Genomic DNA, 19,720 nt, shown 5'->3' with positions numbered 1-19,720 from the left:
GCTCGAGCCGCACCGAGCCCTGCAGGTGAGCTCCAGGCAGCGGGCGGGGGAGGGCGGTGCTCCGAACCGGGATTTATCTGCACAGAGCTCGCGTCCTGGGAATGGGGAGCGGAGACCGGGACAGGACGGGGCACGGCAGGAGCCGGGCTGCTGGCCTATGAAGTCGGGGTGCAGGGGTATAACGTTGGGGATGTTGGGGAAACGACGGTACAGAGTCGGGGTGCGGTGCTATGATGTCGGGATTTAGGGGTACAGAGTGGGGATAGAGGGGTATAAAATCGGGGTGCGGGGTATAGGGTTGGAATGCAGCGTGATAAAGTTGGGATGCGGTGTTACGAAGTCGGAGTAGAAGGGCAGCAAAGCCGGGATGCAGAAGTGGCAAAGCCGAGACGCAGTGGTGTCGGGTCGGGCTGCAGCGCCGTGAAGTTGGAGTGCAGGGCTACAAGGGAGAGCGCGACAACAGCAGAGCTGAGGGTGTAAAGTCGCAGTGTAGGGGATGAACAGGGGGAGCGGGGGGTCCTGTGCGTGTCCCACCCTGCAATGGGGGGCAGTGGGGAGTGGGGCAGCAGTATCGTGCTGTTTCACAGCCTTGCTTCGTGGCAGGAAGCGGGCAGGGGGGGTCAGGTCGCAGTGACCCAAAGTGCTTTGGACCACTCCAGGGAACCACGTGGGTCCGGGAGGCAAAAGAGAATCAACTGAGAGTTCTTTTGGGATCCTCAGCAGGAAGCACGTGGGGCTCTGGGGCACCTCAACCTGACTTTGGGGTGCATCTGCACGTTGGGGTTCGTGGGTCGGGTAGCAACCCTGAATGTGAAATCTGGGTGGGGGGATCCAGCGGTGGGTGGGGGCCTCACTGCAGCCCCAAAGGCTGTGTGAGCTGTGGCCGAGTGGCTCAGGGCCTCCTCCATGCTGGTGGCTTGCAGGCGGCTTCCCAGTGTGGGGAATGGCCGGGGCCCACCGCCCACCTGCCTGACTGCCCATCTCCCACCTGCAGGCAGCTGAGTTGACCCCGAGCTGCTGCCACGGGCACCATGAGGGGTCTCTTGGCCCTCGTCCTGGTGGGGCTCATCAGCGCCTGCGATGGGACGGAGATGCCAGCAGAAGAAGGTAAGGGGCACGGAGAGTAGGGGCACAGGGTCTGCACCCCCCAGGATGCTCCCTCCTTACCTGTCCCTGGGTGTTCAAGGAGAAGATGAGAGAGCAATGCTGGAGCCACGAAGCGTGGGACAGAGGTGGCTGGGGGTCACCACGAAACATGCCGGATCCCCACGTGCCGGCAGCGCTGGCAGCAGGGCAGGCTGTGTGCTCCCTGTGCCGACTGCGCGGGATATGGGGCTTTGCTCAGCATCCCAGGCGGGCCCAGGGCCAGCGAGAGCAGCGCCAGCGCCATTGGGGGGAGCCGGGCCGGGGACACCCCGCTCCCACCCACGTCACCCCCGCAGCGAGGGAGGGGGCTTGGCCACGCTTTGGTTGCAGGTGCTGGTTGCCAGCTGGCTGTTCTGTCCTGTAGTGGGGCTGCTCGGAGCTCATGGCGCATTGTGGCTCTGGGTGCAAGGTGGGAAGGGATTTGGCCACAGTGCGTGGAAAGAACGGAGGCACAGGGCTGTGGCCATGCTCTGGGGCGCAGCGGGCATTGGTGGAGCCCTGAGGGTCCCCTCTGCGGTGTCCCTGACTGTGTGTGGGGTGCAGTGTGGGGCCTGGCTGTGGGGCGAGCTGCAGGCGGATGGTGGGGAGGAGCTGCTGGCAGCAAATCCGTGGTTGCATCAGTCCTTGTGGGGGTGGAGCGGCGCTCATCCTGCTGGGGGGCGCAGGGGCTGCAGCCCCTTGGCACAGCCGGGGCACCCGGAGGGCAGAGCACCGTTGTTGGCACGGCACTGTGAGGTCCTGGTGCAGTGTGTGGGACTGGCCAGCACTGGCAATGCTGCTGCAGGTTGTTAATTAGGGAAACGAGGGCTGGGATGTCCTCAGAGCAGGCAGTGCTGGGGGTGAGGCTATACCCCCTGCCCCGAGCAATGATCTCAGCACCGCCTGCGCATGGAGCTGCGCTCTGGCAGCACAATGTGCTCCAGGGCCAATGCCAGCCCCACAGTGCGAGTGAGTGGGCAGTGATGGGGAGAAGCTGTGGGGCGCGGGCTGTGGGACGGAGGCGGGGGATGGCCCTGCGCTGCTGCCTGCACTGAGGCACAACAAATCCCTCTTTCAATATCCTCTTGTTTCCTCCTCCATCTCGCTCCTCCCAACATCTGGCAGCATCCAGCGGAGGTGGATGAATGATGTTGGAGTGGTGATCTGTCAACTCTGGGTCTGACGCAGTGCTTCCTGCCTGCCCCCATTCCCTCGGTGCTGCTCACCCCTCACCTGGCAGCCCTCACTCCCACCCCACGTGCCGCCAGCTCTGGGGATGCAGCAGGGCATACAGGACGCCATCTCCCCGCGCTGGGTGGCCGCGGCGCCGGGCCCATCTCCTGATGGTGATTCCAGGCACGGGGCTGGTCCAGACAAAGCACAGCTGGGGAAGGCATTGCATGCAGTGACCTCGCCACGCAGAGCCAGGGCTGAGCTGGTGCTGCGCCCGCTCACAGCACGCGGCTCCGCTCCTGGTGGGCGCTGTGCCGGAGCTGCCATGGTGGGGGCTGTGCGTGCCCCTGCTTGGAGACACTGCAGTGACACTGCGGTGAGGCGGTGGTGACACTCTGCTTTGCCTTTGCAGGGACGCTGTGCCCGCGGCTCTGGGATGAGGATCTGGTTGGGAACAAATATGAGAACGTGACGGGTGAGGAAACGGTGACGGGAGCCTGGCTACGCAGGGATGGGCTGTGCAGCCACGGCGATGCCCTCACCCCCTTCGTCCCCCAGGCTTCAACCTCATTAAGCGCTTCGACCTGCTGAAGATCTCCTCCGTCAAGAAAGTGCGCGGCCCACGGGGCACGGTGCTGCTGCGGCTGGGGGCCGTGCCGCTGGTGCAGCCCACACGGTGAGTGCAGCCCCCCACTCTCAGCCTGCTCCCACCCACCCCTCCAGCAGCGGATCCGGCCCTTCCAGCCCTGCGTGATGCGGGCAGCGAATGCAGCAGGACTGTGGCACCCACAGGGGTGTGGAGGTGCCGATGGTGTGCGCTGCCTGCTTTCCTCCTCGAAAGTAAATCACTCTGGGCGGTGGGGACGCAGCCAGCCCTTACGCAACCGCTGCGCTGCGGATGCTCTGTCTTTGCTCTCCTGAACTTGGCAGGCACTGCCTGGGGTCTAATGAGCCCGAAGTGCTGCACAGCTCTGAGCAGTGGGTGCGGGTTTGCTGGGGCCGTGCAGAGCCCAGCCCTGATGTCTGCATCACATCCCGTCTGCCTGTGCCTGAGGCTCTGCTCTGGCTGTGCCAACTCATGGCATTGGGGCCAGCAGCTCCGCGGGGCTGCCACGCTGGCATGGGGACACCGTGGGGTGGGAGAGCATCCGTGTGCTGGGGAGCAGCGTAGGAAGGGGATGCGCTTTGCATTTCCTGAGTTTGGCAGTGGGAAAAGGGCTCAGAGTTTGGGGGTACCTTAGGGTGAAGGAGAGCCAGCTTCTGGCCCGGGCAGCTAAGTCCTTAGATGGCTTTTGGAGGCTGCAGGCTGGTGTTGCTCTTGGCTGGGTGCCTGGAGACAGTTCTTGGGAAAGCTCAGCACGGGGATGGCACCGGCACCAGGCACCTATGGGTGCTCTGCTGCCCTGCCCCTGCCCTGTGATGCCCAGTGAGGGTGGCCCTGCACCCCATGGAGGGGACAGCCCACTCCCACACAGCCACCCTGGTCCTGCTCCAGAGCGGTGGTTTGGAAAATTGCTGCTGTGGTGGAGGTTGGGAGCTGAGTGCATCCCAAAGCAAATAGCTGCAGTGGTGGAGCGGGCGGAGAGTGGGGCCTGCGGCTGCCTCAGCACATTGCCTCCGTGGGAGCATCCATCCTGCACAGCCCTCGGAGTGGGGATGGGCTCCTGGCTGCACAGGGACAAAACCAAGTGCTGCAGCAATAAACGCTCCTGGGTGCCACACCAGTAGGAGGTGTGGGGATACCCAGCGCTTGGGGTGCGAGGTGGGGCTGTGCCATGGGGCAGGGGTGGGGACAGAGCCCCTGGCACAGGCTGGGCTGTGTGTGGGCACGAGGATGCTCCGTCCTCAACTCTGCACGCACTTTTGGCTGCTGTGAGGGCTGTGGGGCTGAGATATGGGGCTGTGGGGCTGTGCTTTGGGAAAAGTGTCACTGAGGTCCGTGCCCCACCGGGCAGGAGGGAGCAGCTCTGATGTTTATCTCCTGTTCAGCTCCTGTTGCACAAGTGCTGGCATCTCCCAGCCAGAGCCCACGTGTGTTCCAGCAGAGATACAAACAGCTCCCAGCCCCACACAGCTCTTGGTCCAGCACTGTCCTGGGGCTGTACTTCCCAGGCCAGCCCTGCAGCGTGGCTCTGGGGCCACAGCTGTTCCCGTCCCAGTGGGGACAGCTTTGTGGGGCTGTTGGGGACGCGGTGCTGGTGGTGATGTGGAGGCCCAGGATCGGTGCAGATGCAGCTCACTTGGGCCCTGCTGATGCCTGTTCCTGCAGGCAGGTGTTCCCCCACGGGCTGCCCCCTGAGTTCACCCTCATCCTCACCTTGCTGCTGAAGAAGAACAGCACCGGGGAGCACTGGTACCTCTTCCAGGTCACCGACCGCCACGGCTACCCCCAGGTACGGCTGTGGGACCACGGGATGTGGGGACAGGGGACCGCCAGGTGCCGTCCCTGAGCACGGTGTCCCCTCTCTGCCAGCTCTCCCTGTCCGTGCACGGCCCCGAGAAGAGCCTGGAGTTCCAGGCCAGGGCTCCGGGATCCACATTTGTCAGCACCGTCTTTACGGGGAAGGCGGTCTCGTCGCTCTTTGACGGGCGGTGGCACAAAGTGCTGGTGGCAGTGCAGAGCCGCGCCGTGTCCCTGCACGTGGACTGCGGCTCCATCTCCTCCAAACCGCTGGCACCGCGGCGGGCGCTGACCCCTGAGGGCAATGCCTTCCTGGGGCTGGATGCCGTGCGCGGGACCCCGGTGCGGGTGAGTCCCCGTGGGGTTGCGGGTTCGGGGTTTGGCACCGGGGCCATCACCCCTCACCCCACTGTCCGCGGTGCCGCAGTTCGACCTGCAGCAGGCGCACATCTACTGCGACACAGAGCTGGCCCGGCACGAGGGATGCTGCGAGATCTCAGTCAGCGGGGTGAGCGCTGCAGGCAGGGCCTTGCTGGAGGGGAAACAGCTGCGGGTGGCTGGGGATGCATCGTGAGCAGTGTGGCACATGGCACATCTCCCCGCCAGCACCGCGGTGCAGGGCGCATCCCTGTCCCCAGTTGCGTTGGCTCACAGCCCCCTGTGCCCTCTTCTTTCCCGTCAGTGCCAACCTGAAGCGCCCAAGACGCGGCGTCAGGCAGAGCTGATGCAGAGCAGCAACCTCATCGAGATCTCCCCGCAGCCGCAGGGCCGGGTGTTCACACGCTGCTTCTGCCTGGAGGAGCCGCTGGGCCCGGTGAGGCGGCGTGCTGGCAGCCTCAGCGTGCAGCCACGTGGATTCAGCCTTGGAAAAGCCCTGCCTCACTTTTTCCACTGCCTGCAGAGCTGGGAGGGAGGGAGCGCACAGGAGCCGGCGGCACGGAGTGCTGGGAAGGGTGGGAGGATGGGGGTCTGCTGGCTGCCGGTCCTGTTGGGCGGGGAGGGAACACATGTGGGTTGGTAGCCAGGGGTGTGTGGGGTGGCATTGGGGTGCAGCTGTGGGGTAACCCAGGGGGTGCATGGAGCAGCATCAGCCCAGGGTACAATTTTGGGGTACCCCAGGGGTGCACACAGAGGCATCACCCCAGGATGCTCTGCTCTCTCCCCAGGAGCCAGCGAGAGAGAAGAGCAGCCTGAAGGGAGATCGTGTGGAGAAGGTGAGATGAGGGTGGGCAGGAGCCCCCCAGCCCCCCCGCCCTGCTCCCACATGCCCTGTGCTGCTCTTCCTCCTCCGCCGCCTTCGGGCGGTTCTGCCAGAGCTGCAGTGCTGCTGTCAGGAAGCGGCGTGTCTGCTCCCCCGAGCAGGAATGAAGGCCCCATTTGCTCTCTGCTGCTGCTGGAGCAATCCCAACCGCGACTCAGGGCCTCTTTGTTCCTTCCAAGCGGCCACAGAGCTGGGAAACATCTCCAGCACAGCCCGTGCCCCGTCCCTGCACCGCCCTGTCTGGCTAAGTGGGATCCCACTGGGCATCCCTGGGGGCACGGGGACCCCTTGGCATGGGGCTGAGGGGTGCAGGGGGGTCTGAGCCTGCCCAATGCTCCTTCTCACCTCTGCTCCATGTTGCTTCCCACAGGGCTACAAGGGGATGTCCAGCGAGGAGGTGAGGCTGGGGGCTGTGGGCAGGGGGGACCCCTGGGTGCCCTCAGCCATATGTTCCTCAGTCCCATGGCAACACGCTTAAGTGGCTGCTTTGGCTCTGAGGACCTGTGGTCAGCCACAAAGCCACAGGGACAGCCTGTGCCAGGCCATGTGCTTGCCCCCTCTGGGGTTGGAACTCTTTCCTCCATTTCCCTTTTCCCACTCCACACATCCCCACAGCTCTGTGGGTACAGATGCCCTCTCCATCTCTTGCAGTGCCCGCCCTGCCCATCGCAGATGGCTCCAACGAATGTGAGTGTCCTGGGGCTGCACGGGGTTCTGGGTCCATGTTCAGTGTCACCTGTGGCTGTGCCAGGCGCTGTGACACTTCTGTCTCCTCTCTGTAGGTGACGCTCGGTCCCCCAGGACCCAAGGTAGGTTTGTCCCCCCCCAGGACAGCTCCAGCAGGGTTTGGCTGCGGAGACCCCCGGCTGTGCCTCAGGCACAGTGGTGAGGGGTGCACGTGGATACAGGGGCAGTGATGTCACCTCTTGTCACCCATTCTCTCACAGGGTTTGAAGGGAGAGCGCGGCCTGCCCGGCACCCACGGCACCAAGGGGGAGAAAGGCGAGCGTGTGAGTTTCCCCAGCAGGGATCCCGCTGTCCCCCTGTGCCGTGGGGCTCCGGAGCCGTGTCCCACTCTGAGCCACCTCCTCCCCTCTGCAGGGTGCTGACTGCGTGCGCACAGACCCCACTGGCCCTGTGCAGGTGAGACCCCCCCCTGCCCACAGACACCCCTTTGCCCCATCTCCAACCCCACCTCATCCCCACCCCCTTCTGTCCCCTTCTGTCCCCAGTGCGCTGAGGGGCCGCGGGGCGAGCAGGGGCAGCGCGGAGAGCGGGTGAGTGGGGCTGGGGCTCCTGCTGGATGTCAATATTTGCACGCCCAGCCTCTGCAAGATGTGCCTGAGGGTCCCGCTCACACTGCCCTCTCTGTCCCACACAGGGGCTGCCAGGGGCGGCCGGTGCCGATGGGCAGAAGGTGAGGATATGGGATGAGGACATCTGGGCACAGCATGGTGACAGGGGTGCCGGGAGCTGGGGGTGCCAACGTGGGGTTGGATGCATACAGAGCCCATGGGGACCCCGAGGGTTTTGTTGGGGGCATGTGGGGCAGTGGTACTGAGGACAAAGGGCAGCACTGGGAAGGTGAGGAGATGACATTGCAGATGTGGGGATGGGGAGCCCAGAGGCACAGAAGGGACAAAGCTCTGCCTGAGGGAGGTGATGCTGGTGACATCTCTCTGTCTGTCCCACAGGGCCAGAAGGGTGAGAAGGGTGACGGAGGACTCCAGGGCAAGCCAGGCCGCCCGGGTCGTGATGTGAGTAGTGCCAGTTGTGGGGCAGGCTGTGGGGCACCAGCACCCCCAGACCTGCCCACCTTGTGCCATGCACGGCACTCACCACGCATCCATCCCATCAGGGCCGGCCTGGAGAGATCTGTGTGGTGGGTCCCAAGGGCCAGAAGGTAAGTGTGGTCTTGGTGGCATCTGAGAGCACCCAGGAGCAATGCCATGGACACCCCTCCTTCCCTTCCAGGGGGACCCAGGCCTCGTGGGACCTGAGGGGCTGGCGGGAGAGCCGGGGCCACCAGGGAAACCGGGCGCACCGGGGATCGGCTTTCCGGGGAAGCCGGTATGGATGCTGTGCCGTGGGCATTGCTGCAGGAGGGGCAGTGAGGGGATGCTGCTCCACAGGGCCCCATGGCTGCCACACAGCTGATACCATCCTCTGCTTTTCAGGGTGATCCTGGTGGCCCCCCAGGTCCAAAGGGAGAAAAGGTGAGTAGAGGGGGATGGGGGGTGCCCACTACCTCCTCCTGCCTGAAGGGTCGGTGCAGGGCTTATGGGACCCTCTCCGGTTGTGTCATGGTGCTGTGGCTTCATTGGGGGCTCATTCAGGGGAGTGGGAACCCCTTGCCTGGGGAGGGGCTGCTCAGGAGATGCTGAGAGCCCTCCATGGGAGCTTGGCAGCTGCTGGGGCTGCCTGAAATAGCTGGTGCTGGGGAACATGGAAGAGGGGCTGGTTCCAATCCCTGATTTATGGAGCCGGAGGGGAGTGCTGGGGAGGGGGTAGGATGCTGGGTTGGGGGCATGGGGCTGAGGGGCTGCAGCTCCCACTGTGCCAGGCTCACACTGCCACCTCTGGCTCCAGGGCAGCTCAGGAGCTCCTGGACCCGGCGGATCTCCTGGGACACCCGTGAGTACCGACCGCTGCACTTGGAGCCAAACCAGGGTCACAGACGGGTTCCTTGGCGCGGGGTTGGGGCTGCTTGGCCCAAGCTACAGTGGGATCCGAGCCCAGACATAAGAAGGGTTTGGGATGGTCGGCAGCCTTGCTGGGGGCTGGTATGGGCCCCACAGCAGCTGGGGGTTTGGGGGTGCTGAGTGCAGGCAGACAGAGCTCCAGAAACCCAATGCCCTGTTGCCATCCCCTGCCTTCCTCCTGCAGGGACCACGCGGCGTCCTGGGGCCCAAAGGAGACAAGGTGGGTGCAAGGTGCTGGGCACAGGGCTGTGCCTTTCCCGGGGCTCGAGGCTGCTCGGGGCCCCTTGGGGAGCCCCCTCCCCGGGGCTGTGTCTCACTGTCCCTGTTTGCAGGGTGAGCCGTGCCAGCCGTGCCCCGCTCTGCCTGCAGGGATGCTCAGCTCTGCGGGGCTTCCTGGAGCGCCCGGCCCCAGGGGGGAGCCCGGGACACCTGGCAAGGATGGAGTGTCGGTGAGTCGGGCTGTGAGCCTGTGGGAGGGTGTGAGAGGGACTTGTCTCTGCAGCTCTAAAGACTGCCTCTCCATCTCCAGGACAGACCCGGCCCTGCAGGACCCAAAGGGGACAGGGTAGGTGATGCAGGGCTGAGCGCGCTGGAGTGGGACAGTGCTGAGCATCAGCTCCTCTCTTTCCTTCCCAGGGAGACCCTGGCATCAATGGGATCAAAGGGGAGAAGGTGAGGGGTCCGTCCTGCTGTCCCCCGTCCCACTGTCCCTTTGACCTGCCCCACAGACAGTCCCACAGCCCCCCATGCCTCTCACAGGGGGACTCCTGCCTGTCCTGTGACACCCGTGTCCTCGCTGCGCTGCTGCGGGAGCCCCCCGAGGGGCGTGAGAGTGAACTGGGATCACTGGTGAGTGCATGGGACTGAGACCCCCAGCCCCACTGAGACCCCATCCCCATGCTGCTGTGGCTGTGTGTGACCACACGTGCTGATCAGCAGGACAAAGCAATCCTACCTGGGCTGGCTGGCATCAAAGGCGAGAAGGTGGGTGACTCCACAGCCCCCTTTCTGCCCACTCCATGGGCTCAGGGAGGCTGCCTGACCCAGACCCTGACCCTGCTGTCTTGCAGGGAGCTGGTGGCCAGGAGGGACCCGCAGGCAGACCGGTGAGTAGAGTGTGGGTGGGGGGCTCGTGAGGGTCTGTGAACTCTGCAGGCTCATCTCTGCCATCACAGGGGCTCCCTGGGAGCAAGGGTGATCCAGGTGTGCGGGGGCTGAAAGGGGAGAAGGTGAGTGCTGCGGTGTGTCCCCAACCTCCCTGCCCCATCACGGAAGTGTCCCCATGCAGGTGGGCCCTGGGATGAGGCTGGGGGTCAGTTCCCCAACCCGGCTCTGAGCACGCTGTCCCCCGCAGGGTGAGCCATGTGGACAGTGTCCCTCAGCTCCACAGGCACTGGAAGGGGCAGCAACAATGGTGGCTGTGCCCGGAGCACCGGGACCGCAGGGCAGGGATGGTGCTCCCGGCAGAGCGGTGAGTTCCCCCAGTGTCTGAGGGATTCCTCTTTAGGGGCCCAGGGATGCTCTGGCCTCATCAGTTCCTCCATTCCCACAGGGCAAGCCTGGTGATGCTGGCCAGAAAGGGCAGAAGGTGAGATGGTATGGGGGGGGGGGATGCAGAGGGGGCTGTGGACCCCCCTGTCTGTGGAGCTGGGCAGTGCTCCCTGCGCTGTGCCAGCCATTGCCTTCTCTTTGCAGGGGGACGTGGGCAGCCCTGGGGACCCAGGCACACCGGGCACAGATGGACTGCCAGGGCTGTCGGGTGAGCCGGGCATCAGGGGTCCGGCCGGCCCCAAAGGCGAGAAGGTGAGGACCCTGCACTGGAGTGGCTCAGGAGGAGACCCTCGTCCTGTCACCCCGTCCCGACCTCCCCTCTCTGCTCCCTCCTCCTCAGGGAGACGCCTGCGAATCCTGCCCCACGCTGCAGGGGCACTTCTCAGACGTGATCGGCATCCCAGGAAAACCCGGTGCCAAAGGGGACCAAGGAGCTCCGGGCATCGGGCAGCCGGGCAGAGCCGTGAGTGCCCCGACCCACAGCAACCCGCCAGCACCGAGCCCCGGGGTGACCACGCTGTGTTGTAGGGGAAGCCGGGGCTGCCGGGGATCCGAGGTCCCGCTGGGCTGAAAGGGCTGCAGGTGAGTGGGGCCGTGGGGGTGGGCGATGGGGGGTCCTCAATGCCTCTCACTGCCCCTCGTGTCTGCAGGGCGAGCCAGGACCGCCAGGCATCGGCAAGCCGGGACCACAGGTGAGCGCCTGCTGTGCCGTGCCGTGCTGTGCCATGCTGTGTTGTGCTGTGCTGTGCCAGGCAACTGCCACCTTTCTCCCTCTCTGTTTTCCCAGGGAGAGCCTGGGAGCACTGGACAGCCTGGGACCCCCGTAAGTGTTATTCTGGGCTCCCCAGCACTGAGGTGCAGCAGACTCTGGTCCCACAGTTCCTACACCTCCCCCATGCAGCTCCCCTGCGTTGATGGTGACAGCACAGTCCTGGCTCTGGAGTGGCCTTGGGGACAGTGCTGTCACTGCTGCTGGCTGAGTGGGATGGGTGGGGAGAGTTAATGGCATCTCCTGTCCCCAGGGACCCCCCGGGCCCCAGGGACCTCCAGGAATGGCGGCAGAGAAAGGAGCCAAGGTATAGGAACATGGCATTGAGCTTTGTCCCCCTGTGCTGCCTCATGTTCCTGTGCTCTGGCAGGGGTCTGCCACTGTGCACCCCCAGCTGTGATGCCCCCCAGCTCTCTCTGCCCCTCTTTGCCCTCAGCTCCTGCTGTCCTTTCTCTGCAGGGATCTCCAGGGCTCAAAGGTGCCGTGGGCCCCCCCGGGCCACCAGGGACCAGCGTCACTGGGCCACCAGTAAGTGCAGCCCTGAGGGGAACATTGCCATCACTGTCCTCTTGGCGCTGGGCTCTGAGCTTCCTCATGCTCCTCTTCCTCTCAGGGCCCCGAAGGGCAGCGGGGGCTCCCTGGGGTGCCTGGCTCCAATGGGATGCAGGTAGGTGTGGGATATGGTGGGGGCACAGCGGGGCTGGGGGCCACCTGCTGACATCCATCTGTGCTTTTCTGCAGGGAGAGAAGGGTGCCCAGGGTGAGAAGGTGAGTGGGTGCTGGGATGAGGATGGGGCTGCACCTCTGCTGCCTTCCATCACTCTGCTCTTGCTCCATCTTTCTGCAGGGAGACCCCGGGGAATGTGCGTGCCCCCCCAGCCCACGCCAGGACCCCAACCACACTGGGATGCCGGTGAGTGCCGTGGGTCCCATCCCCATTCCCACAACTCAGTGCCATCCCACCGAGCATCCCTCCTTTCTCTCGACCCCAGGGAGCTCCAGGACTCTGGACCGGGACATCCTGGCAGCCCCAGCCGGGTCCCCAGGTGGGTGCTGTCCCTGCGTGTGGCACAGCTTCCAGCTCACACTGCTTCACTGCTCATTTCCCTGTTCTGTTTTGGGGTGTTGTAGGGTCCTCCCGGAGCGCCTGGTCCCCCCGGTCCTCCTGGTGCCCCGGGTCGCCAGGTGGGCAATGGAAAATGGAGACAATGGAGTGGCCAGCAGGATGAATCCTGGCCCTCATTGAGCAAAGGGTTTCAATAGTCAGAGCTCTCTCCTTGGCTTTAGGGGGTCCCAGGACACAACGGATTGCCAGGGCTGCCCGGGCCAGCAGGAGACCTGGTAGGTGGTGGCTGTTCTGGGCACAGTGCCCTGCAGGCATCTGTTGTTCATCCCTCCCACTTCCCTTCCGCATCCCTATGCATCCCTCCTGCACCCCTCCCTCATATCTTGCAGGGACCATTGGCTGTCATGGCTGAGAGGAACATCGAGGTGCTGAAGGTGAGAGCCTGGAGTGGGACCTGGGGTCACACCACCCCCTTGAGCCCTTCGGGGAGCTGCTGACCCCCCCACCTCTTCCCAGAACATCTGTGGGGACTGCGCACAGCTGCAGGCGGCCTTTGAAGCACCCAGAAGCTTCAAGGGGGAAAAAGGAGACCAAGGCATGCCAGGAGCCCCCGGCAACGAGGGCTGTGCACGTGTGAGTATTGGCACAATTCCCACCTGGAACTGGTGCACCTTGGGTGAAATGCAGAGATGCTCCCGAGCACCCGGGCATCAGCTTGTGCAGCACTTGTGCAAAGCAGCACTTGTGCAAAGCAGCAATTATGCAAAGCAGCACTTGTGCAAAGCAGCACTTGTGCAAAGCAGCACTTGTGCAAAGCAGCAATTGTGCAAAGCAGCAGGAGCTTGCAGGGCTGGGCAGGCTCTGGGCACGCTTCACACAGCTGGCACGGGGTGCCCCGTGGGGACATGAGCTGATCCTGTACAGCTTGGGAGCAGAGGGTGCTGAGCACTGCTCCCAGCTCAGCCCCCAGTGACTCTGGGTTTTCTTGCAGTGCTTTGCCCAGTTCCCAAGAGCTGAGGAGGCTCGGGTGAGTGACTCAGGACATGGCCCTGCTCTGCTGGGCTGCTTGGCAGGGTGCTTGCTGGGGCTGGATGCTGCCGTTGGGCTCCTGATGCAGGTGCTGACGTGGTGCCATTCCTGCAGGGTGACAGCCCAGACACAGACTGTGTGGGTGAACCCGGGATCCCCGGTGCCCCAGGTGTCCCGGGTGAGAGAGGCGAGCAGGTGGGTGCCCCTGGAGCTGAGTGGGGCCGTGTTCCCATGCCGTGGTCCCATCTGATGGCACCTTTCCCTCCCCAGGGCTTACCAGGACAGCGGGGACCCCCAGGGCCACCTGGGCCCATCGTAAGTAGCCATGCTCAGAGGCGGGGGGCTGCGTGGGCATCATGTCACTGCACTTTGAGTCGCCAAGGAAGGACCTGGTGCCCTGCCGTGAGGCCACGGTGACAGGCAGCGTGGAGCAGCGGCACGGAGATGGAGCAGGACCCTATAGAGCTGGGCTGGGGCTGAGCTGCCCCACACCGCCTGTTGTGTGGCACTCTGAGGGCTCAGCCCCGGCCCCGGTGGGCGCTTCCAGGCTGTGACCTCCCCATTTCTCCCCTCAGGGCCCCCCAGGCTTTCCTGGCACGCCTGGCGCACCTGGACTGCCCGTAAGGACCCAGCAGGGCTCCGTTCTGTGCCGTCTGTCGCTGCTGCTTTTTTGGCTGTGTCTCCATCCCAGCTTCCCGGGAGCAGCCACAGCACGGCTCTGCCCTTCTCCATTCCCCACATCTCCATCCATTCATGCCTTCCATCTCCATTCAGGGGCTCTCACTGGTCTCAGGCTCAGGAGCATCGCCCTGAGCTCAGGGCGCAGCTCCCTTCTGCCATCCGCTGCCCCTGCTGGGTCCTACACCACGGCAGGACCCGGCCGTGCCAGGAGGGTGGGACAGCCAGCAGCCGGGCACATCGCGGTGCAGCCACATGTGTGCGCTGGGTGCAGCCGGTGGTCCTCAGCCCGCCCCTCTCAGGGCCGGGGGGATGCTGCCGTGCAGCCGGTGCGCTCGTCCTCACCCTCCCCTGGTCCCCGGCTCCTCCAGGGTCAGCCAGCATCCACCACCATTTCCATCTGCATCTTCATCCTCATCTTCCTCCCATCCCCACTCTCAGGAAGTGTCTGTGGGGTTGGTGGCAGTCCCACTCCAGTGGCTCTGGGAGGATCCTGCCCACCCCTCGTCCTGCTCCCATCCCCTCACCTGCTAACGTCACCGTAACATCACGGTCTGTGTGGGTCTGTGTGGGTCTGTGTGGGTTGTCGCTCTGTGGTGTCAGCCTGTCCCGTCCAGACTCCACTGTGTCAGCACCACATAACCCCCACTAACCCCCCCAGCAGCCAGAGGGGCTGCTGGTTGTCACCTGTGTCTCTTGTCACCTGTGTCACCTGTGTCACCGTGCCTCTTGTGCTGCAGGAGGATGGGCAGCACTGAGTGCCCTAACCAGGCTGGAGCTGTGCTCCAAAATGTGTCCTGGCTGTGGGCACCCCTGCATAGTGCCCCCCCTGGCCGGGCTCCCTGCAGACCCCCAGGGTCTGCCCTGGCACTGGGGGTGGCACAGGTGGTGGTGCCCCTATACCCAGTGTGCGCCCAAGATGTGCACAGCAGAGCTGGGGGGCAGAGCGCAGCTCTCGAGGGTGCATCCCCCTGCAGCTCCTCTTTTCTCCCCCTCCAAAGGGTCTCCAGGGGGAGCGAGGCCCTGCTGGGCTGGCTGGAGCCAAAGGGGAGCCGGTGAGTGCCATGGGGGAGGAAGGCAGGAGGGGCTGGGGGACACCGCTGTCCCTGTGCACCTTTCTGGGGTGCAGCTGGCTCAGCACCACCCCCCCCTACACAGGGACCCCCAGGACAGCCTGGCTACCCTGGTGCCACAGGCCCTCCTGGCCTTCCTGTGAGTAACGTGGGGAGCCCTGCAGCATGCGCCAGCCCCCCACCACCTCCTGTGTCCCCGTGCTCCCCCCTCGTGCTTGCTTGGGCCCCCACGCTGGCAGGGACAGGTGGGCGGTCAGGGGACCTGAGTGGGCACTGAGTGCCACATCCCTGCAGGGCTCACCCCTGCCCTGTCTGTCCCTTGTCCCAGTGTCCCCAGTGCCCTGTTGATTCCCTCTATTCACTGTGCCCCCCCACCTACTGTGCCACATCCTTTCCCTCCATCCATCCCTGTGTCACATTCATGACCCACCCACATCCTATGTCCCATCCCTTCTCCGTGTCCCATCAGTGCCCCACATCCCATCCATGCCCTGTGTTCCCCACTCCATCTCCTTCCTCCTTCAGGGCATCAAAGGTGAACGAGGCTATGTGGGCCCACCGGGGGAGAAAGGGGAACTGGTGAGTGCAGTGCTGCACCCAGCTGTGTGGGGCAGAGGGGTTGGGGGCTCATCCGGATGCCCCCTCACTGTGGCGTTGTAGCTGCCTCTATCTGAGCCCTGTTCTCCCTTCCCCAGGGCCCCCCAGGCTTGGATGGTCTCCCCGGTGCCATGGGGCCAGCGGTAGGTGTGGGGCTGTGGGGAGGGGGCGGTGGTCCCAGGACCCCACGGGGCTCACACTTGGCTGTCTGCAGGGACCGAGGGGTGAGCGCGGGCTCCCAGGCGGTGCTGGTGAGAAGGGCGATCAGGTGAGATCCCCAGGTGGCCGGTGGCTGAACCCATCCCTACAGCCCCTTCCCTACAACCCCATCCTCACACCTCTGTCCTGCTGGCCTTGTTCCCTTTGGGAAGAGGATCCGTGGCCATTGGGCAGGACCCAGCTCAGCTCTGTCTCTCCACAGGGCTTCCAGGGCCAGCCCGGCTTCCCAGGGCCACCTGTGAGTACATCCTATAGGGCAGGGGTCGGGATCTTCTCCCTGGGCACATACAATGGGACGATGCCAAGAGAGCATCCCTGTAGCAAACCCATTGCAGTGAATTTGGGGATGAAGGGATCCACGAGAGGGGGGGATCTCATTCATCCCTGGGGAATATTGCTCTCCTGCTCAGGGCCCCCCCGGCTTCCCAGGGAAGGTTGGCCCCGCTGGGCCGCCGGGACCTGCGGCAGAGAAGGTGAGTGCCATGGGGACAGGAGTGGGTGGTGGCACCGGGGGACAGCCTGACCCTGGCGTTGTTCTCACAGGGCAGTGAGGGCGTGCGGGGGCCCACAGGGATGCCAGGGCCCCCTGGACCCCCTGGACCTCCAGGCATTCAGGTAGGGGATCCCCCTGCCTATCACAGTGCCCCTGTCCCTGTGCTGGTCCCTGGGGAGCTGTTCTGGGCTCGTCACCCCCAAGTCCCCTCCTTGTCCCTGCAGGGCCCTGCTGGCTTGGAAGGACTGGATGGCAAGGATGGCAAGCCGGGGCTGCGGGTGAGGCGTTGGGGTGTGCCAGGCTTTGAGGGGCAGCACCACCCCATAGCCCCTGGATGTCCCCAGCCTATGTCTATCTCTTTCTTTCTCCCTAGGGCGACCCTGGCCCCCCGGGGCCACCAGGGATGATGGGTCCTCCGGTGAGCGATGGCTTTCCTGGCGCCCAGACTATCCCACGTGCTGCACCAATGCCACCACTGTGGCAGGTGCAAGTCCTGACCCCAGCCCACCTCTCCTCTCCCTCCAGGGCTTCAAGGGAAAACCGGGGCACCCAGGGCTCCCGGGACCAAAGGTCGGTGGCTGGGGGTCCCTCATTGTCCCCAAAGCAGTGGTCATCCTGCAGTGGTGAGGGTCTCTATGCACTGTGTTGCCCACCCCATCCCTTTGTCCTTGCAGGGTGACTGCGGCAAACCTGGTCCTCCTGGGAGCACGGGTCGTCCCGGGGCGGAGGTGAGAGAGTGGGGAGGGGACAAAGGAGCCCTGTGCTGAGTGATGGGACCTGCACCCCTCCCTTCATCCTACTGCCTCCTGCAGGGTGACCCTGGCCCCATGGGACCCCAAGGCCGGCAGGGACCCCCGGGACTCATTGTAAGTGGCTGTGTTCCCTTGATGTGCACTGTCTACACTGGGACGGTGTAGAGAGTGCTATGGGGCTGTGTCCCCAAACCAAGGGGCTCTGCCTCCTGCTGAAACCCCTCTCTCTGCCCCCAGGGCCCCCCTGGCCAGCCCAGGGCAGCCTGGTCCTGCTGGCCTGGCTGGAGTGGGTGAGTACCTGTGGGGCTGCCCTATGGTCCCCCAAGTGACAGAATGGGGACAGGAATGGGGACAAAGAGTGGTGGCCATCCCCATCTCACACTGCATCCACACCGCAGGGGATGAAGGGTGAGCGTGGCTCAGCGGGGGACCGAGGTCTGCCGGGAATGCCAGGACAACCAGGGCCACCGGGACACCCAGGGCCACCGGTGAGAGCAGTGGATGGGCACAGGGGACTGCGAGCACCGTGCCAAGCACACCTCATATCACCTCGCTTTCATCCCACAGGGGGAGCAGGGACCGGATGGACCCGTTGGTAAAGAGGTACAGGAGGGGCAGTGGATGCTGGGGTGCCCCTGGGACAGCCCCACCGCCCCACACCTCTCTGTCTCCCCAGGGCCCCCCAGGAAAGCCTGGCACTGCAGGACCCGCTGGCCAGAAGGTGAGGTCTGCCACCGTGGTGTCCCCAGTCCTACCCCACAGCGGGGGTGCCATGGTGAGAGCTCTGCTTGTCTGTGTCCCCACAGGGTGAAGCCGGGTCCCCTGGAATGCGAGGGTACCCTGGGGAGAAGGGCCGTGCTGGATCACCTGGAGGGCCGGGGAAGAGTGGCTCCATGGGCCCCATAGGGCTGCGGGGTCCTGCAGGAGAGAGGGGTCCCCCCGGCTCACCAGGACCTGCGGGCAGCCCCGGGCTGCCAGGACCCCCCGGGATGATGGTAAGCGGGGGGCAGCCGGGGGCAGGAGCTTGACTCCGAGGCACAGAGCCAGGGCTCAGCGGCCGTGTCTTTTCTGTATCTCCTCCAGGGTGACGTGGTGAATTACGATGAGATCAAAAGGTTCATCCAGCAGGAAATTAGCAAGATGTTTGATGGTAATGGGGGTGATGGGGGCAAGGGCTGGTGCTCCTCCAGTCCCCCCAGGCCCCGCTGAGCCGCCTGTCCCCACAGAGCGCATGGCATACTACACCTCACGGATGCACTTCCCGGTGGAGATGGTGGCAGCCCCAGGCAGACCAGGTCCCCCGGGCAAGGATGGGCTGCCTGGCCGGCCGGGACCCCCAGGATCCCCAGGGATGCCAGGGCAGATTGGCAGAGAGGGGCGGCAGGGTGTGCCAGGCATGCGGGGTAGGTGCTGCCCACCATGTCCCCAAGTGCTGGGGTCTCCGCTGTGATGGGGTCTCACCATTCACATCTCTCCTCCAGGGGAGCCGGGTGCCAAAGGAGAGAAGGGGAGAAGGGCATGGGGCTGATGGGGGACAGTGGCCCACCGGGACCCCCAGGTGACTTCCCATTCCCTCTCCATGTTCCTGATGATGCCGTCAGCTCGGTGCCACCTTCCTCCATCGCTCTCTTTGCCTTCCAGGTCCCCAAGGGCCACCAGGCTATGGGAAGATGGGCCCTCCAGGCCCTGTGGGGCAGCAGGGCATCCCTGGCATCCCCGGTCCCCCAGGTGCCACGGGGCCACCGGGCAAAACGGGGCACTGCAGCCCTGCTGAGTGCATGGGCGCTCTGCCCATGGAGCAGCCACTCTTCCAGCCCAAGAATGCCAAGGGCCCTTTCGGCTGAGCCGGCCCCACCGCTCCCCACTGCTGCTCTTATTCTTGCCCCCGTTTTCCAGGGGGCTGCGCTGGTCCCGGGGGGGTGGGTGGTTGTTGTAGGGCAGGTGGATCCTGCCCAGCCGAAATACAGCCGTGCTGCTGCCCCACACCTCGACTCCTCTTGTGTGGTGTCTCATCTGATCATCCTGTCCCCATCCCTGTCCCTACCCCCAGCCCTGTGCATGGAGCTGAGGCCAGTGCCCTGATCCTGCCCTCGATGACGGTAGTGATGATGATGATGATGATGGTGATGATGGCAGTGATGATGATGGCGATGACTATGATGTGATATTGACGATGGAGATCACAGAATATCCCCAATTGGTCCCATAAGAACCGCCATAAGAACCAATTGGTCCCATAACAACCCATAAGTCCAACTCCAGTGGTGATGATGATGGGGATGTGGCTGATGGCAATGATGGTGGAGATGATGATGGCTGTGGCAGGGATGGTGATGGTAGTGATGACAGTGATATAATGTTGATGGTGATGGTGGTGGTGGTGGTGATGATGATGATGATGATGATCCTGGGCCTCATGTGGGGGAATCCTGCACCACTGGTGGCACTGGGAGCTCCTCAGAGGTTTCTGGCCTTGATCCTGGGGGCTCCCAACCCTGTGAGCCCCACTCTCCCCCCACCCAACATCGCCGCTTTAAGCCTCTCCGTCACGTGACCCACATCAGCCGGGGGGGCGGGACCTCCGGGCTCATCCGCGGGGCTCGACCAATAGGAGTGGGAGACGCCCGAGACGACCGGAAAAGGAGCGAGCGGGGGCGGAAGCGGTGCCGGAAGCGGAGCCATGGCGGGGTTTCCGGGGCAGGTGCGGTGCGGTGCTGCGCGGGGCTCCGAGGCTGGGCTGGGGAGGATCGAGGCCGGTTGGCCCGGCGCTGCCCCTCCCGACCGAGCTCTGCTCCCATCCGCAGGGCTACCCCGGCGCGGGCCAGGCCGGG

At 64.6% G+C, this 19,720-nt stretch overlaps 1 protein-coding gene across 1 annotated transcript; it reads left to right on the top strand.

Moving 5' to 3' along the window:
• Positions 1–18,974, top strand: COL16A1 (collagen type XVI alpha 1 chain). The gene is given in 74 exon segments (XM_019622692.2): positions 1–25; positions 995–1,107; positions 2,711–2,773; positions 2,857–2,974; positions 4,568–4,691; positions 4,772–5,047; positions 5,127–5,207; positions 5,382–5,513; positions 5,866–5,913; positions 6,331–6,357; positions 6,612–6,647; positions 6,743–6,769; positions 6,908–6,970; positions 7,062–7,103; positions 7,193–7,237; positions 7,342–7,377; positions 7,655–7,717; positions 7,819–7,863; positions 7,935–8,030; positions 8,138–8,176; positions 8,550–8,594; positions 8,847–8,882; positions 8,995–9,111; positions 9,192–9,227; positions 9,299–9,334; positions 9,422–9,511; positions 9,602–9,646; positions 9,733–9,768; positions 9,838–9,891; positions 10,017–10,133; positions 10,215–10,250; positions 10,358–10,465; positions 10,554–10,676; positions 10,742–10,795; positions 10,864–10,905; positions 11,001–11,036; positions 11,236–11,289; positions 11,442–11,510; positions 11,596–11,649; positions 11,724–11,750; positions 11,830–11,895; positions 11,975–12,028; positions 12,114–12,167; positions 12,270–12,323; positions 12,438–12,482; positions 12,565–12,681; positions 13,040–13,075; positions 13,192–13,272; positions 13,348–13,392; positions 13,653–13,697; positions 14,757–14,810; positions 14,914–14,967; positions 15,354–15,407; positions 15,524–15,568; positions 15,640–15,693; positions 15,847–15,882; positions 16,055–16,117; positions 16,188–16,259; positions 16,362–16,415; positions 16,511–16,555; positions 16,663–16,707; positions 16,812–16,865; positions 16,950–17,003; positions 17,127–17,138; positions 17,140–17,179; positions 17,289–17,377; positions 17,457–17,492; positions 17,566–17,610; positions 17,696–17,884; positions 17,973–18,039; positions 18,116–18,292; positions 18,371–18,400; positions 18,403–18,447; positions 18,531–18,974. Coding segments are annotated over 73 exon segments (4,866 nt in total). The 5' UTR covers positions 1–25; positions 995–1,031; the 3' UTR covers positions 18,734–18,974.
• The last annotated feature ends 746 nt before the right edge of the window (positions 18,975–19,720 follow it).

The sequence above is a fragment of the Meleagris gallopavo genome, chromosome 25, assembly GCF_000146605.3.
Source record: "Meleagris gallopavo isolate NT-WF06-2002-E0010 breed Aviagen turkey brand Nicholas breeding stock chromosome 25, Turkey_5.1, whole genome shotgun sequence".
Taxonomy (NCBI): Eukaryota; Metazoa; Chordata; class Aves; order Galliformes; family Phasianidae; genus Meleagris; species Meleagris gallopavo.
The sequence above is the reverse complement of the archived record's forward strand: the minus strand, read 5'-3'. Positions and strand labels throughout refer to the sequence as shown.